Source organism: Girardinichthys multiradiatus, chromosome 21 (genome assembly GCF_021462225.1).
Source record: "Girardinichthys multiradiatus isolate DD_20200921_A chromosome 21, DD_fGirMul_XY1, whole genome shotgun sequence".
NCBI lineage: Eukaryota > Metazoa > Chordata > Actinopteri > Cyprinodontiformes > Goodeidae > Girardinichthys > Girardinichthys multiradiatus.
In genome coordinates this window covers 21,078,091-21,091,063 of record NC_061813.1, presented here as the reverse complement: position 1 = coordinate 21,091,063, position 12,973 = coordinate 21,078,091, and the positions used below count along the sequence as shown (strand labels likewise).

Here is a 12,973-nt window from a genome sequence, read left to right as displayed (position 1 = left end):
GGCTCCAGGTGCACTGCCAGGATAAATGCAGTCTATCAACACAGACCCAGACAGCTAATGTAGCATAAAGCGCTGCACAGTTTGTCCCATGGTCGCAAAAACCCTCTCTTGTTGCTGGGATTTACTCAATAAACTTACAAAGCACCTTGAATGACAAATAATTTGTTTTTTTCTTCATCTTTCTTTAATTTTAGGTCAGTGCGTTGCTCGATGCAACACAAATAGGGTTAATTTAAATCCCCTTGGCCAGGAGCCGTTAGCCTAAGAGTTTATGGCTTTAGTGCTGTGCCTTGTTACAGTGATAAAACGAAACTAGTCATTAGAGCCTCACTGAAGATGAATACATACTTTACTCATCAGACCTTGGTCAAACTGAAGGGACACAATCATGTATAATTTGCTGTTTTGCAAACATACCAGAATAGTAAACTTGTTTTAATTGTGTGTTCTAAGTGAAGTTCGTTGGCTATAATGCCTGATGGGGGCTGGAGCAAGACCAACATCTCTGGTGTAAAAGAAACAAATAGAATTGCAGAAAATGAAACAAGTGATAGGACACAGGATGTGTAATAGTTGGCCTTGTTGTGTGCTGGCTAAGTTCTGCAGATGCATCCCAGCTGTATTCAAACAAATGATGGCCACCAATCTAGACTACTCATCAGGTTCTGGAATTCATTGGAATTGGAGAAAGATTAAGTATCTAGGGTCCTGTTTTTTTTCTGTGTGTGTGTGTGTGTGTGTGTGTGCGTGTGTGCATGCACTTGTGTGTGCTTGTGTGCTCAGTTGAAAAAAGCGCTGAGGCACGTACACACACATGCACGCACATATGCTCAAGCATTAAAACACAAATAATTGAATTTGCTGAAGGTCATACAAACACAGGGTACTATTACATCAATGTGGTCTGCCTACTTTGATGCTGAATTCAGTCTTGATTTAATGAAGTCAATCATGCAATTAAAGCCCTTGATTTACCTGTCTACATTCCAACCCTCATCTATGGTCATGAGCTATGGATCATGATCAAAAGAACGAGATCCTGAATACAAGTGGCCTAAATGAGCCTCCTACGGAAAGGAGCAGCCTTAGAGACAGGGTGAGGATCTCCATCATGCAAGGGGGAGCTCAAGGTATAGCTGCTGCGCATTGAAAGGAGTCTGTTGAGGTGGTTCAGGCATCTGATCCCTTTGGAGGTTTTCTGAGTACATCCCACTCCAGTGGGACGTGACCCCTTGGAAAACCGAGAACTCACTAGAGAGACTATATCTTGTCTGGCCTGGGAACGTCTTAGGATCCCCCAGAATGAGTAGGAATATGTTGCTGGGTTTCCCTCTTGGACCAGTTGCCCCTGCGACCCAATCTCGGATAAGCAGAATGCATGGATGGAATCATGCAATTAGAATTCCGCCTTGAGACATTCTTTTTGTAGAGCAAATCTGCCCTGGCACATGTTGGTAACCAGATTCTCTATATGGCATGCCTAATATGCTGTGACAAACCATGTGGAAAACAAAAAAGAATAAAGCTCTGAGATTTCTCACCCACATATGCATCTTTGGGTCAGTGTGACATCTGTTCATTACTGTAACCAAACTAAAACACTTTAAGAATAGCATGTTAAAAGAAAATCTCTTCGGAAAGAGTTATCCTGCAAAGTTTAGATTTTTTAAAAAATACTACAAGGATTTCGGTGGACAATGTTGTTGTACTCCTGCACAGAAATCTCCCCTGACAAAGCTGATCAGAACTGGTGAGGGAAAGCCAATAAGTAGGTGCAGAAAGAGACTGAGGCCAATGCTGCCTCTGCAGCAGGAGTATTAGAAGATGGATATTGTCTCCTGAGTGCCAAGACTATTTTTGGGATCCCCAGCCCCTGAGTTGTCCCTGAGCACCCTCTGATCGGCTTTGTCATCAGGTGCGAGAGCGGCTGCACTTTTAGTGAAGGAGCGTATAGGCACATACTGACATGATTGCCTCAGGAAAGGTATCTCACTAGTTTGACATAAAAAAGAAAGAAAGGTGAAGTTTCTTATCCAACATCTTTATTCTCCCGCTTTTTAATATATTGATTGGAAACATGGAAAGCAGGTATTCATGCAAACTCAGAGCTGACTTGCAGCAAAGCTCAAGAAAAGTTAAATGTTTTTTGATGCATCCTAAAGAGGCTATATTGACAAATGAAATTGACGTATTTGAAATGCTCTTACTACAAATTAAATATCGGCTAGTGGCTCTTGTTTGTTTATGGAAGCTGTACTACTAAAAGCTATTGTTTTTTTCTATGTTAGACCCTGCAGATGATAAACAAGCCTGTTATAAGGTTTCAATAAAATTTGCATTTCAAAACTCTATAGTTTTCCAGGCTTATTGTTATTAAGTTTTACACAACTTTTTTATAACGCTGGTGAAATGGGGATAAAGTATTTACCTATAGTTGGTTATCTGCATTTTCCAGAAATCACAAACACTAAAGTTTGTTTATGAGTAAGCAATGAATTAAAGGACTATTTCACTCTTTTTTGGCAGTGTGACCAATTTAGACCAGCTCTCTTTCAAAATATAAACAAAGCATTGACATATGAGTGTCAATGCTTCAATGGGCTTCTAAACTGGACCTAATTTAATACGGTTAAAGGAGTTTAAGAAGCATAGCTAAAAACAGCTAAATGTTTATTTGTCTGTTGGATTCGTCAACAACTCAAAAAACAAACTGATGTGGGGACGCTCCAAGCTTTAAGCACCTTTTGTGACTGCTTCATTCCCCTTACAAGAGAACCTGAATTCACACATGGTAAGTTGACAAATGCATCAGTTGAATACATAATATAAAAACTTTAAGAGAAAGTTCATTGTGAAAGTTATGGTAACACACCATTTTATAGCTGCATTTAAACATTGATGCAGGTCTAAGCAGTGTAAAAATGTTTATTCAAAAAATTGGCTAACCTTTACTTTAGTTGCTTGTGAACACAATATATTCTACAGAGTTCCATAATATGCTAAATGCTAAAATTCCAAAGAAATACTGTAAATTCTGGACTACAGAGCGCCCCTGATTAAAAGCTGCATGCTCTAATTCTCCTCTGTCGGCCTCCTGACCAACCTGCAGGTTCCCGTCACAGGCTGCCAGGGCTTCGCCGCCGACCGCCCGGAACTCTGTAGTGCAGGTCTGGTTGCCCGCCGGAACTCTGTGCCTGCTGGGGACGACCTCCTGGTCGCCCGCCTGAACTCTGTTTTTGTTTCTGGCCCTCCTGTCGAGGCCCCACACCGCCCACCCTGTTTGGGTTGATTTTGGACTCTTGTGGGCGTCTGGGGGGGTTATGTTATGATTTGGGGTTGTTTGGTTTTTGGTTTCTGGTTTTTCTTATGTTTTTCACAGTTATTATTATTCTTCTTAGATTTTGAATCATGCTTCTGTTATTTTCCTGGTCATGCTTTAGTTTTGTCGTCTTGTTCATGTTCGGTCAATTAGGTTTATTCGGTTCACCTGTCCAAGTTAATCTGTCTCCTTGCTCCACCTGGTTTTCACTCCATATATACACTCCAGTTCAGTTGTTCATCGCGGAAACATTTCTCATGTCTTTCTCTCATGCTCATGTCTTGTTTTCATGCTCAAGTCTTGTTTTTGATCATGCCATGCCTGTCTTGCCTGCCAGTTTGTTTTGTTCCTGCCTCCTGTAGTGAGTTAGTTTTTTGTTATTAAATCTGTTGCACTTACTGTCATGCTGCCTTCTGGTCTGCATTCTGGGGTCCTATATCTCACAAGTCGTAACAACCTTAGGTAAAGGATATTATCCGAGTTTAAATCAATGTCACTGATAAATGTACTGACCATATGTAGCGTTTTTTTTCCTGCCAGCCACTAAAAGAGGTTTTAAATAAACCAAACTCACACACATTCTTACATCATTACTCTGTTAGCATCTTAATGTTAATTGCCTTCCCCATGAGCTTATGTAACTGTGGCAGGAGATGAAGTTGGAATTGAACCCACAACTTTCTAACTGCAAGACAGGTACTCTTTCAAAGCATTGTGTCCAAGCACAATAATGGGAAGTTGAGTGGAAGGAAAAGTGTGGTAAAAAAAGTTAGCATAAGCAACAGGGATAACCACAGCCTTAAGAGGTTTATGAAGCCTGTTTGGTTTGGTGTAGAATAAAAGGACATGGAGTGCGACAGGAATCAGAACCTCTAGAGACCCGACACACAAAGATGTTTCCAGAAACATAACAGTTGGATCCCTTGTGTTAATACACACCTAAACCAGAGGTTAGTGTTTGATAAATATTATCTGGACAAAAATTAGGAAAAGGACTAGACTATAGCTTGGTGCTTTGAAGCCTTTTTTTAGATGAATCACACTTGGAGTTTTTACAGTTAGTGATGATATGGGGAGCATTTTCATCTGTTGTCGTTGCTCCACTGTGTTTTAGCAAATTCAAGGTCACAGCAGGTGTCAACCAGGAAATTTAGAAGCACTTCATGCTTCCCTCTGCTGACAAGATCACTCTGCTAACTACAAATTTTATTTTACAGCAAGACATGGCACCTTTAAAAACACAAACCAAGCTTTAATGTCCATGGTATCAGAATGCTTGATTGGCCAGCAAATCGGGCTGCACTAAGACACACAAAGAATCTGAGGTTATTGTCAAAAGGATGATGAGAGACATCAGACCCAACAATGCACACTAGCTGAAGTCCGCTATCACTGCAACCTTAACACCTCAACACTGCCAGAGTCATTGCCTCCATGCCACACCACAGTGATCCAGTAGGTCGTCCAAAAGTTGCCCTGACCAAGAAAAATGATGTACTACTGTGCTTACTTTTCACTAGGCTGAAATGTTAAACAAAATCTGCAGTTTTTGTTTTAACATATTTACATTTTCTGACGTTCTAATTCAATTCAGTTTATTTATATAGCGCCAATTCACAACACATGTTGCCTCAAGGCACTTCACAAAAGTCAGGTTCTGAACAGACTTTTATGTTTTCATTACCTGTGTGATATAATTCTCAACATTAACTAAGATAAGCAGTTAAAATATAACACTATGTGTAATATAGAAGTTTTTAATTGAATTAAGCTAATTTATTAAATTGTCTATGATATTCTGATTTCCTGAAATAGCTTCAGCTTTGATTTGATGAAGGAATTGTTATCAAAGGAGCTACACCACCTCTGGGGTGAAACCAAGAACAGGACTCGCTTCTGCAGCGCCAGCATTATTGTTGCTTTTTTTTTTTTACTTTTTTCTCGCGCAGCTGATGCTGCATCCTGTTAGAAGTTCTCAACGCGCGTCTGAAAAGGAGCGTGATGGTCGTGGCGCATTGGACCTTTAAACAGTCTATGCCAAACGAAGGAAAGGAAAGAAACGAAAGGAGGGGGAGATCACACATTTACCCCTGCTGACTCCATTTGACAGAAGCCAAGGCACAGAGGCGCACTAAGATCACCACAGACAACCTTCTGAGGAAAAAAAACACACGAAATTTCTTCTAATATGTAGGCTGTACAACTCAGTCAGTCTGTACAACTCATTTATCTTTTTTCTTTCTTCTGGAGATTTTTACGCACCCCGGAAGAGCAAAGAAAACGCCGCAGAGATGAGTGTTGCGCGGTCTGGCGTGCATCTGAAGGATTCCCGCTCCTGATAAAGGGACCAAACAGGACTAAACGAGTTTTTTTTTTCCTAAAGAACATCGCAAAGGTGGAGCGATTAGAGAAGGGCTGATGAAGGGACTATTAATCCTTTCAGTGCATCAAAAGCACCAAGGGGCATTACAAACGTTTGGATGGAAATCGGAACTGTTTTTGGTTTTATATGAAACTGGTGATTAATTCTTGTGAGTTTTTACCCCCCACTTAACAGATTTATAAGGTTTTTTTTTTTTTTTTTTTCTTCTGGTAAAAGGTTGTATGAAAGTGCGAATTCGCACAAAAAAACCCTTTCATCTTCGTCTTTTTTTCTTCAAGTATTTCTAAATCTAAATGGAATTAGTTGAGTCTGAAGCCGTTTGTGAAAGAAACAGACATGGTACATGGGCACAGCTTCCTTCACGGTAAGACATTCTTACTCTTCAACTGAAGCACACGTGCTTATAGCTTATATTGTTTGCCTACTGCAGATAAAAAGTCCCGTAACCCATATATCAATTGGAAGAGCGAGTAAAATGTGATAAGGCTGCATTTTGCAACCTGTAAATTCACAGGTCATAAGCATCATCTGTTAAATATTTTTAAATAATTTCGAATAAACAAATTACATTTGTCAACATATATACAAACTCTTTGCATGTTTAAAATTATTTTCGGAAGAAAAAGTAAAAGAGGGCAAATTCTGTCGATTTCAAACATAATGGTAAACCTGTCTGTTGCTTATGTTAGAAAAGATCATGTTTTTGGTATTTCCAAAAGGGTGCAGTATGAGGGAAATTTTGAAAATGGTCATAGCGCTGATGTGAGCCAGTATCAAGAATCCAAATTGTGCTGAATGAAACCTCAGAAAAGAAGAAAAATGTGCCAAACAATGAAATATGTATTCCTCTTTCTGATCTTACAGTTGTGGCAAGTCTACTCATACTCGGGTTGTCTGTGACAACAAAAAAGGATTCAGTTACAGGTAATCTCAGCATCAAAACTGTCTTTTTTTTACCCAGTAAATTTGATCTATGCAAAGCTTAATTTATTGTTGATTAATGTTTTTGTATGAATGTTGTTTTAGTGAAAAACAATTCTGGAGTGAAGCCTGCAGGTCAATGTGGAGCGTGGGTAAAAGAAGCAGAAGGAGGGCTCTTCACCTCTCCCAATTACCCGAACAAATACCCCCCCAACACAGAGTGTGTTTATATCCTTGAAGGTGAATTTGATCATTACACACAGGAGCACCAAAACAGAAAAAAAGACCAGGTCTTTTTAAATGTGTTTTATTTTTCAGATAGAACTCTTCCATGGTTTCTATTAGGAAAAATATCCATTATAATATCTGTTGCATATTAGAGGTTTGTTTCTATGCAGATATATGTTTTACCAAACAGAACTACCATTTAACCCTCTTATTACCTTCAAATGTACAATCATCTTTTATCTTTGGGGTCAATTTGATCCCAGCAATTGAAACCTCCAAAAATGATCAAAATTAAAATTGTTCCCCAACTTTATGTGTAAAGCCACTGACCTGCCTTACAGTATAAATCTAGAATACCAGTTACATTATGCAGATTACTATAAAATCTCACTGATTTAACTAAAATAAGAAAGAGATATCTGTATCACATATTTTGGGATATATGTGACTTTTGGAATGAAAAGCAATTTGTGCTATCAAGAATAGTAACATGTTTTCTATTCTGGGTTAATTCGACCCCAGGAAAAACAAACAAACAATTGCTGCTAGCTTCTCATGCTCTCATCAGCCTTGCCTTGTTTCTCTGTCATCAAAGCATATGACACGGGAGAAAGACACAGGAGAAAAATGGAATGTATTTAGAGACATGGTTGATGGAAATACTGCCCTTCCAGTGTCAGCAGTCCAAAAACTTGCTGTTGCTTTGGCTTTTGACTTGTACACTCCTATCAAAAGAAGTAACCCAATGCAGGCTTGTAAGTGAGCTGCATCCACTTCTTTCCAACTATCTGCATACACACACCTAACCCCTGACGTTGTCAGCTCAAGCATATAGTGCTTGAGATGACATTTGAGGTGTTATGAACAGCTCAACTGCTGATTTTTTTTGTCTTGGACATGGTTGACAGCGTATCTGGTGAGGCCTAGAACCATTTTGATGACGTTAGCAGCACTAAGTTTACCCTGTTGTGGAAGGTTAGGAGACAGACCACAGCAGCTTTCCATTTTTGGAAAGTAGAGTATTTGCTGGAAGTTGAGAGAGTACAGGAAGGTCAACACTGAGCGTGTCATTCTCACCAGAGGAGGATGTGTCATAATCAGGGTCCTCCTCAAGGTCATCCTCTATCTCAGACACGTTCTACTCTGCCCTACTCTGTAACATTTGTGGTCAAAGAGTTTGACAACACCTCATTTATAGAAAACCTTTTCTAATAAGTCATTTTCATTTAAGAAGAGAGCAAAATGGAGACCACACAGAGAACCAAAAGAGATGGCTCAAAAGGCTGCTGTGCAAGCTTTTACATGTTTGCTCGACCCCTTAGATGTGTAAAGTATCAATATCTCACAGACCTGTATTTTAACGCCCCCACAGCATGGGAAAAATCTAACTTACCGCAGTGTTTCTCCTTTTTCATGTTGTGTGAACTATCAGTGGTTCTCGCACTTCTATAGATATAGGGCCCTCAAGTTTTTTGAAGATTAGATGATTTAATGTTGTGACCTCAATATCATCCAAAACATATGTGTAAAATATTGCCATTTCTTAAATGTTTTACACAGATAAAACAGCCTGCAGTCACACTGACCCCAACGAAGACCAATGTATACAACTTGTGTACAGAACATGAAAGAATATTGTCATTTTAATTTTATGTTTACCTATGTGTCCTTGTTAAATAAGGGAAAGTCACAAAATATAAAGCCAAAACCATGATGTCAAATATTTCTTTAGAGACGTTAAACATTGCATGGTGTCAAATTGACCCCAAAAGTAATAGTAGGGTTAACTTCAGTCAGGCTTGAAGATTCATATTGAATAAGAGTGAAAGGAGACAGCCAGCTCATGAGATGATTTTATGTGATGATTTGTAGGTTTTGAGTTTTGTTTTGGACATTGCTCATGATTGTTATATTCTCCAGGTGGTGCTTTATTCGTTTTTTCCTTAGGCTTAGTTCCACACTTATTCTTATTTTGTTCCTTGTACATTTGGGTTGTGTTTTATCTCTAATGGTGCCTTCAGGCCGAACGCAAAAAAAGCGACCGGAGCGAGTGATTTATATGTTATTTCTATGTAGAGGCACGTTCAGGAGCAAAGTGATGCAAAGGACACGTTTCTAGCGAAGCAAGCAGCACAATTAGGGCGAATAGAGCGAAGCAAAACCTGCGATGGACGCGAAGCGAATTTCGCTGGAGTTGAAAAATCTGAACTTTTCTGTCAATTTGCGTCATGTCTATAGCACTCTTTTCAGCACCACAGTTGTCATACAAGTATGAGACTCACAGCAGTTGCTCAGGGTACATCTATGTTCATGGAGGAAATTATCTTTTATTCATAAGTATTTCATTTTCAGATGCATATGTCAGCAAGTCTGATTTTTAGGTCGCCGATCAGCCATTATTTAAACTACATAATTATTCAATACTTATGGCTACCATGCTACATTCTGTTGTCATATCAGCTCTTGCCTGGTGTATTTTGGCAGTCCTTGTCCATATGTTTAGGCACAGAAATGTTTATTATATTTAGAAGATGTGGACAGTACAATTTGGCTGTTTATCTATTGAGCTGAGATTTATTTACTCACCGAAGACAGATGGACAGGGGATACAGCGCCTGTAGTTGGTGTCCCGGAGGCTAATTTGTGCCTCGTAGGACAGCAGGTCCTCTGACTGGGTCCTGGATAGACGGAAGTACCACTAAAAGTGACTGACATCCAGATGCAGCTCCTGGAGTAGGTGGTGGTACACTCCAAACTGGTTCCGTATCAGGAGAATCTGGTGAACCCAGGGACGTCGACACCTGCGGCATTGTTTGGCTTTTCCATAAATAAAGCACCATCACTCCCTCCATGTTGAGTTGAAACCGGCAAGCAGCAGATAGAAGCTCCTCCTATTTGATGACGCGGTGAAGTGAGTGGAGCGTTGTTGCCCGTTGGCCATGAGGATTGCTGGTGAAATGGCAGGAGTGCAACAGCACGCGAATGAGGCAAAAAAATCACTGCAATCTCGTCCGGTGTGAACACACCATTAGGCATCGGTCCTTTGGTTTGATTGTGTCATTGCATTTCTGTTTAGTTCCATGTTTTGATTTCACTCTCTGCTATGGCAATCGGCCTCATTCAGGCCATCAGCTCCATGTAATTAGTAAAGGCGCACCGATTTCAGTTTTCTGGCTGATCACCGATTACAAATCAAAAAGCCTGACCTGCCGATTACGATTTTGGTCGATATCAATTTTCTTTATAACTGACTGTAACTGTGGCTGTCAGGTGTCAAGGTCAAAACACACCTTCAATTTTTCAATCTCATGTTGTCAACAGTTGTGAACTGCGCACGTACAGACAGGACCTGGTGGGCAGGTCTGTCAGTCAGCCCTCTCTCACGGCAGATCAAAAGGGGACAGTGGGTGATTGTCTGATCTTTGTGGAGGTAGATCAGATCGGTGGATAAGATCGGTTTCAGCCAATCACCCAAAATTAAGGAAATTGGGGCTGATCGATGCAGTGCAGCCCTAGAATTTAGTCTCACCTATGCCATGCTATACATATACCGTTCCGTTCTGTTTACTCCTTGTGGGAGTATAGTATTTGCCATGCCGTGTCATACCAAGCCAAACTTGTCCTACACTGTTTTGCTCATTCCATGTTCTTGCCTGCATGTGCTACCTCCAGCCTGCTCTAAGTTTTTTTTTTTATTAAACTTTTTCACTTATTGAGCTGCTTCTGTCTGCCTGTACTTGGGTCCACTCCGAAAACCACATCCTGTGACAATTGATGCAAAATACTGGGTTGAAGAGAATAAGATGAGACAAGATTTCTGCAATATTTACGACACACTTTTTTTAAATTGTTGTTTTCACTTGTATAGCAAAGATATTCCAAACCACACAAATCTTAAAATATTTTGTTCTACGTTTAACTAGTCAAACTTTAAACTGACCAGTTATAGACTGTCTGGCCAAAAAAAAGTCACCACAAAAATAAAAAGGTCACACACTCTAATATTTCGTTGGACCGCCTTTAGCTTTGATTACGCATTAGCTATGACATTGTTTCGATATGCATCTTCAATGTCACAAGATTTATTTCCACCTATTGTTGCATTAATTTTTCACCAACATCTTGCATTGATGATGGTAGAGTCTGACCGCTGTGCAAAGCCTTCTCCAGCACATCCCAAAGATTCTCAATGGGGTTAAGGACTGGACTCTGTGGTGGCCCATCCATGTGTGAGAATGATGTCTCATGCTCGCTTAATCACTTTTTCATAATTCGAGCCCGATGAATACTGGCATTGTCATCTTGAAATGTGCCTGTGCCATCAGGGAAGAAAAAATCCATTGATGGAATAACCTGGTCATTCAGTATATTCAGCTGACCTCATTCTTTGAACACATACTGTTGCTGAACCCAGACCTGACCAACTGCAACAACCCCAGATCATACCACTTCTCCTACAGGCTTGTACAGTAGGCTCTAGGCATGATGGGTGCATCACTTCACCTGCCTCTCTTCTTACACTGATGTGCCCATCCCTCTGGAACAGGGTAAATCTGGACTCATCAGACCATATGACCTTCTTCCATTGCTCCAGAGTCCAATCTTTATGCTCCCTATCAGATTGAAATCTTTTTTCCAGTTAGCCTCAGTAATCAGTGTTTTTTTTAAGGCTACACAGCTGTTCAGTCCCAATCCCTTGAGTTCCCTTCGCATTGTGTGTGTTGAAATGCTCTTACTTTCACTATTAAACATATCCCGGAGTCCTACTGTTGTTTTTCTTCATTTTGATTTCACCAAACGTTTAAGTGATCGCTGATCACGATCATTCAGGATTTTTTTCCAGCCACATTTCTTCCTCGAAGACGATGGGTCCCCACTATCCTTCCAGTTTTTAATAATGCTTTGGACAGTTCTTAACCCAATTTTGGTAGTTTCTGCAATCTCCTTAGATGCTTTCTCTGCTTGATGCACGCCAATGATATGACCCTTCTGAAACAGACTGACATCTTTTCCACGACCACAGGATGTCTTTTGACATGGTTGTTTAAGAAATGAGAAGACACTCACTGCACCAATTGGGGTTAAAAAACTTGCTGCCAGTTGAAACATAATCATCCATGCAGTAATTATCCAATGGGAGGCTCTTACCTATTTGCTTAGTTAAATCCAGGTGGCGATTTCTTTTTGGCCAGGCAGTCTATATAATGTATAATTATCCTGTTCGGGTTTGATCAGTACTTTAGAATTCCAACTGAAGATGATTAAATCCAGACCATCTTCCTAAAAAAAACCTGTGAAATAGACCTTTAGTTTATGATTAATAGCAGACGCCAACGTTAGTATTGTAACAGCCAGTGGTTAGCCAGTTGAGTATATTCACTTTGTTAACAAAACTTTTTGTATCCTGTAACTGTTTCTTTTTTCTACCAAGTGCCCAAAATGCTGCCACATTAACAATACAAGAATGCTGAGGATTTTTTTAAATGCTTTTGCAACTGAGTGTTTTCAGCCAGATAACAAGATAAGAGTCTCAAACATCGATATGGGCTGTTGATGTCAAATTAATCACCTTAATATTCAGAGCAAATAATAATGGCTTAACTGAACACTGTTTCCTGAGACAGATTTGGCTTTAAGGAGAAATGATGATTCAATATCACCCCCCAGTATTGAATGTTGAGCCATGCTACTTAAACAAGTAGAATATTTATCAATGAAAATATTATATGTACTGTATGCCATTATGCTGTATGTTAATTACTTTTCGATGTGTTTTCCAGCTCCCCCTAGACAGTGCATTGATCTACACTTTGAGGACAATTATTCAATCGAGTCCTCTTGGGAATGTAAATTTGACAACATCGAGGTTCGCGATGGACCGTTCGGCTTCTCCCCAATACTTGGGCGGTATTGTGGTCAACACAGCCCGCCAGATATCAGGAGTAGTGGCCGATACCTGTGGATAAAATTTGTGACAGATGGAGAACTGGAAGGAGTGGGATTTTCGGCAACTTACAACTTCACAGCCGGTATGTGTTTTTTAGTATTATTATTTATAACTGTTTTGCTGTTAGTGTCATCTCCTTTTCTTCATAGATTCCAAATGAAAACAAACATTCCTT

The 12,973-nt window shown here is 39.9% G+C and overlaps 1 protein-coding gene across 6 annotated transcripts in view; it reads left to right on the top strand.

Annotated features, from left to right (window-relative positions):
- The first annotated feature begins 5,246 nt into the window (after positions 1-5,246).
- Positions 5,247-12,973, top strand: part of neto1l (neuropilin (NRP) and tolloid (TLL)-like 1, like) — a 139,402-nt gene continuing 131,675 nt past the window's right edge. For 3 of the 6 annotated variants that reach the window (XM_047350383.1, XM_047350380.1, XM_047350382.1), the window contains exons 1-4: positions 5,248-6,066; positions 6,567-6,626; positions 6,729-6,863; positions 12,632-12,880. In XM_047350383.1, coding sequence (XP_047206339.1) covers positions 6,039-6,066; positions 6,567-6,626; positions 6,729-6,863; positions 12,632-12,880 — 472 coding nt within the window. In that variant the 5' untranslated portion in view covers positions 5,248-6,038. Of the gene's footprint in view, positions 6,067-6,566; positions 6,627-6,728; positions 6,864-12,631; positions 12,881-12,973 lie in introns of those variants that run through there. The other 3 variants (XM_047350381.1, XM_047350384.1, XM_047350385.1) reach the window with 3 other exon arrangements.